The 5,275-nt window shown below is 44.0% G+C and overlaps 1 protein-coding gene across 6 annotated transcripts in view; it reads right to left on the bottom strand.

Annotated features, from left to right (window-relative positions):
• The window catches only part of Aff4 (AF4/FMR2 family member 4), a 74,530-nt gene that overhangs the window by 18,508 nt on the left and 50,747 nt on the right, over positions 1-5,275 (bottom strand). For all 6 annotated transcript variants that reach the window (XM_021213026.2, XM_021213027.2, XM_029546530.1 and 3 more), the window contains 3 exons: positions 3,865-4,782; positions 1,619-1,707; positions 335-581 (listed from right to left, as the gene is read on the bottom strand). In XM_021213026.2, coding sequence (XP_021068685.1) covers positions 335-581; positions 1,619-1,707; positions 3,865-4,782 — 1,254 coding nt within the window. The remainder of the gene's footprint in view (positions 1-334; positions 582-1,618; positions 1,708-3,864; positions 4,783-5,275) is intronic.

Here is a 5,275-nt window from a genome sequence, read left to right as displayed (position 1 = left end):
AAAAAAAAAAAAAAAAAAAAAAAAGCCGGATGCGGTGGCACACTCTCCAGCCCCAGGTCTTCTATAGGGGAAACCGCACAGCTAACCCAGGGTACACAACGCAGCAGCAGCAGTAGGGAAATCCTGCCCCAACAAGAGGAAAGGTAAGAACTGACTCCTGAAAGTTGTCCTCTCAGACAGACAGACATATAGACAGACAAAGTCAGTCAGTCTCTCCCTCATATATTCACTTTAAATACTGCACAGGCCTACAGTCTTAGTGAGCTCTTTACAAAGCAGTGTCTGTTGGGAAGACACGAGGGTGACTTCCCAAGGCTCCAGCCCCAGCACATACCTTGGCCTCCTTGGAGCTGCTGGGACCCTTGCCTTCAGTCTTCTTCTGCTTCGCCGTGGAGGAGGAGCTGCTCTTGCTGCTGCTGCCACTGTTCTCTTTGCTGCTGGTCCCACTGGACTTTAAGGACGACGACTGACTGACAGTCCTCTTCCGAGAGCCATGCTCTGTTTTTGAATCTTTTGAAGGAACGGGCCCAGCAGGTGAAGGTAGCAAGTCCTTTTCTTTTGTACTACTCTGCTTAGATGACCTGCCGGAAAAAACAAAACCAACCTCAGGCGCTCTCATCTCTGCACAGAGTGATACAGGAGCGAAGGGTTTTTCCATCTCTTTCACCCGCTTTAAGAACAAATTTGCAAAGACATTCTCCATATGCTGATTACAAAAAAAAAACAAACAAAAAAAACTGTAAATCTCATCAAGTAGGCATCTGGTGCTTTCTCTGCCTGCCCCATTCATCTGCTTTCTCTTTTCCACAATCATGCCCAGTGCATAGAACAATCTGCCACAAAATAAATGCTTAACATTGGTTGAATCAATTGAGTAAATAGATAAATTATGAAAAGATTAATGCTTACAAGCTACTAGTTTCTTTCAAATTGCAGATAAGCTACCCAGAAAATGGTGAAGCTTTACTGTAACTCTTATCTCATATTCTGTGCTGGCTAGTTTTATAACAACTTGACACAGATTAGAATCATTTGAGAGATGTGAACCTCAAGTGAAAAAATGCTCCCATAAGATTGGGCTGCAGGCAAGCCTGCAGAGCATTTTCTTAGTTAGTGGTTGATACTGGAGAGGACCCAGCCCATTGTGGGTGATTCCATCCCTCGGCCGGTGGCTCCATGTTTTATAAGAAATCAGTGTGAGCAAGCCATGAGAAGCAAGCCAATAGGCACCACTCCTCTGCGGCCTTTTTATGAACGTCTACCTCCAGGTTCCTGCCTTGTTTGAGTCCCTATCCTGGCTTCCTTCAATGATGAACAGTTGAAGTGATATGGAAGAATAAGTCAAATAAACCTCTTCCTCCCCAAGTTGTTTTGGTCATGGGGCTTCATCACAGCAACAATAACCTAACTAGGAGATATTCTTATCTCACAAAAAAAGAAGAGTACTAGCTTCCCTCTCTATTAGCTAAATGCATAGCTCTTACTACTATCTCCCTGTGCATACATATGTATGACATTCAATCAGCTAAAAAGAATATTCTGAAGCATTTCGAAAAGTACCGAACAGCCAATGATAAACACAGCCAATATGGACATGCAACATGACTTGGGAACATACTCTCTGCTGCTGGATGGCTTGTGGCCTGATGAGTTCTTGTCCTCCGTTTTGGGTTTTTTGCTCTCACTGGCTCGCGAATCATCGTCATTCTGGACAAAAACAGAAACAGTAGGTCTTAAGCATGACAAGGGTGTCCTAAATTAGATCCACAGTGTGAAATGATGTGGCCATGAGCACTGTAATAGTTTTGTGTAGACATATATTTCTATTTGTTTCTTGGATTTATACCTGGGACTATAATTGGTGGATCCTAAGGTAACTGTATATTCAGCTTTTTTGAGAAACTGCCAAACTATAATCCAAAGTAACTGCATCTCACAGATCTGCTAGCAGTGCATAGAAGTTCCAACTCTGTAGTTTCATCAGCACTTGAACTGCTACTTGCTAACAGCTAAGCCTCATTATCTCTGAAAAACTTCTTACCTGAATTACAAGTGGCAAACCTATCTACTGTTGATGTTACTTCCATAGGCGAAGCTAAGTTTTCCTATTGCTTCAAGTAATAAGCAATAAGAATAAATATATTCTACTTCTAATGTAACAGTAGAGTCCATTTGCCATTAAATTATTAAAATCAGATAAATGAAGACATGAGAAAAAGTCACCTACAGACTGCTACTCTTACCAGTGACTAAGAGTCTCCTCCTAGTACTATCAGTATAGCCTCCAGGAATTGCCCCTGATACTTTACCAAAATTATAATTTTAGGGGAGGACTGGAAAGATGTCTTAATGGTTAAAAGCCACTGGCTACTCTTGTAGAGAGAACATCTAGGAGTTTTAAGCACCCACATGGTGGCTCACAACCATCTGTAACTCAGGGCATCCAATACCTTTTTTTGATCTCTTGGCACAAGATGGTGCTCACACATATATGCAGGCCTGTTTAAAGCTAATCTTATATACACATATGCAGGCTCTGTATAAAGCTGATCTTATAGCAAGCTGTGTCTTTATCTTGGAAGTATTTAAGATGAGAGCAGGCTATGAACCCACAGACTTTCCTCCATGTTGGAATTGCACCCAGGGTTTCACACATACATGCTCAGCAAGACCGCTACTATTCAGCTACACTCTTAGCCCTGGGGAGTTTTCTCAGTTCTGACCTGTGTTAATGGAAAAAAGCTAGGCACACAGTAAATATTGGATGAGTGAAATTCTTATGGATGTATCTGTCACAAAATTAGTGAGTCAGTTGTGCTCACATTAGAACCGTAATAAAAAGTATGACTTGACCTGAGGCTAAGACAGAAAAGGATGTATGGTTGACATTCAAACTCTACTTTTAACCTGGCCACCATACACTCTGCTCGGAGATCCTATTTAAGAAGAAACTATCCAGCTTTACTTAAGGAGACAGAACACAGAGAGCCTGTTCCATATGTAGTCTCATTGGGGCCTTGTGCTCAATCACTATTTTCCCTTACAGCTCACGATCCACAAACTATATTTCCATGGCATTTCAGATGCTGGTATCTAAACATGAACAACAAAAGGGGTTGGGAAGATGTCTCAGTGGGTAAAGACTGGCAACTTGAGCTCAGTCCCTGGGATCCACATGGCAGAAGGAAAGAATCGACTCCCACAAGTTGTTCTCTGGTTTCTAGTTATGCACTATAGTGTACACATGTGCATACACACACAAATCAATAAAATATAATTCAAAAGCAACGGTGACTACGCAAAGTCAAAATAGCAAGTACTTGGGGATAAGATGGCTCAGTAATTAAGGACAATTGCTATTCTTCAAGCAGGACCGAAGTTAAGATACTAGTAACAGCTGGGCGGGGTGGCGCACGCCTTTAATCCCAGCACTCCGGAGGCAGAGGTAGGCGGATTTCTGAGTTCAAGGTCAGCCTGGTCTACAGAGTGAGTTCCAGGACAGCCAGGACTATACAGAGAAACCCTGTCTCAAAAAAATCGGGAAAAAAAAAAAGATACTAGTAACAATGTCAGGCAGCTCACGACTGGCTGGAACTGGTTCCAGGGAATTTGATACCCTCCCCTGGCCTCCACAGGAGCATACAACAGCCTGAGTGCATACACAGACACAGATACACACAGACATAGACAGGCAAACAGACAATAGACAGAGACAGACAGATAGACATACAGAACATACACTCAGACATATAAATAAAAATATTTTAAAAATCGCTAGTATTTTAATATTAAGATGCTTAAGGATATGGAAAGTAGAAAAAAAATTTCTAAAAAAGTAAAAAAAGGCACCAGCCTGTTGCAGACCTTGTGTTTCCTCTTGCCTTTGTTGGAAGCCTTTTCTGAGGCTTGCTTCTGCACCTCTCTCGAGTGTTTTTCTGGAACATTTTTCTTTTCCCCCTTGGGTGGCTCTGTTTCTTTGTAAGGCTTCCCGGGTATCCTAGTCAAAAGATTCAGGTCAATCTTCACAATAAGTGGATACCTGTCATCAGGCTCACTGAGTGGGGAAAGGAGCTCCTTCTCTTCCATAGGAGAGAACATTCGTTGCCGAAAAAAGCTATCTTCTTCCTCCACTGAGGAGGGTTTGACAGGAGTCCTGTTGCTTTCAGGGTACTTAGGAGTCTGTGAGGAGGGAGGCAGGCTCTCGCTCCCGTCTGAGTCTGAGGACGAGGTATCTGTCTCTATGATCTCCCGAGATTTCTGGGAGGGCTTACTTGCTGACTTGTACTTCTTTTTCTCTGCTGTAGGTCGAGGAGAAGACTTCGACTCCTTTTTGATGTTGGGTTTCCTGGAGCCCTTGGTGGCTGCTTTGTGCCTGCTGGAGGGCATGCCGGCAGCCACGTCCACAGGGGTCTCACTCTCTATCTTCAGGCCCCCTCGAGGCTCTTCAGCAGCTGACTTCTCAGGTTTTTTGGGTTGTTTTTTGCCGACAGTTCTCCTCTGTGTGGTGCTGTCGCTCTGTGCGGGAGACTTCTGCCTCCCACGGCCACTTTCTGATCCCTTTTGGATGGTTTTAGAGTCTCTTCCTGGGGTGGCAGAACTCGTGTCTTTCGCGCCCCCTGGATCGGTGTAGTTCCCGGCTGTGCCCTGCTCCCGGCCTTCTTTCTTGTAGGCTTGAGAAGAGGGGATGTTGCTGTCTACGGAGGAGGCTGGCGATACTTTATGCGGGTTCACTTTGTTCAACCAATTATCAAGTTGCCACTTGTTTGTTGGTGGTGGTTCAGGCTGAAAATAAAAACAGATAAAAGATATAGATGTAGGGTTTTCTCAATATTGAAGCTTTCCCCCTCTTTATACAGTCAAGCAAGAGAAAAAAGAAAAAATCTTAAGGTGACAAGCATTTGTTTGTCATGTTTATGCCAGGATCAAAACACAGACAAAATATTATTAGCTCTAGTCACTTGGCTTCCTGAGTGCTGGAGTATACAGGTAGAACCTTTAAGGCCGGGCATGGTGGCGCAAGCCTTTAATCCCAGCACTTGGGAGGCAGAGGCAGATGGATCTCTGAGTTCAAGGCCAGCCTGATCTACAGCATGAGTTCCAGGACAGCCAGGGCTATACAGAGAAACCCTGTCTTGAAAAAAACAAAAATAAGCCGGGCGTGGTGGCGCACGCCTTTAATCCTAGCACTCGGGAGGCAGAGGCAGGCGGATTTCTGAGTTCGAGGCCAGCCTGGTCTACAAAGTGAGTTCCAGAACAGCCAGGGCTACACAGAGAA

The sequence above is a fragment of the Mus pahari genome, chromosome 14 (assembly GCF_900095145.1).
Source record: "Mus pahari chromosome 14, PAHARI_EIJ_v1.1, whole genome shotgun sequence".
In the NCBI taxonomy this organism is placed as follows: domain Eukaryota; kingdom Metazoa; phylum Chordata; class Mammalia; order Rodentia; family Muridae; genus Mus; species Mus pahari.
The sequence above is the reverse complement of the archived record's forward strand: the minus strand, read 5'-3'. Positions and strand labels throughout refer to the sequence as shown.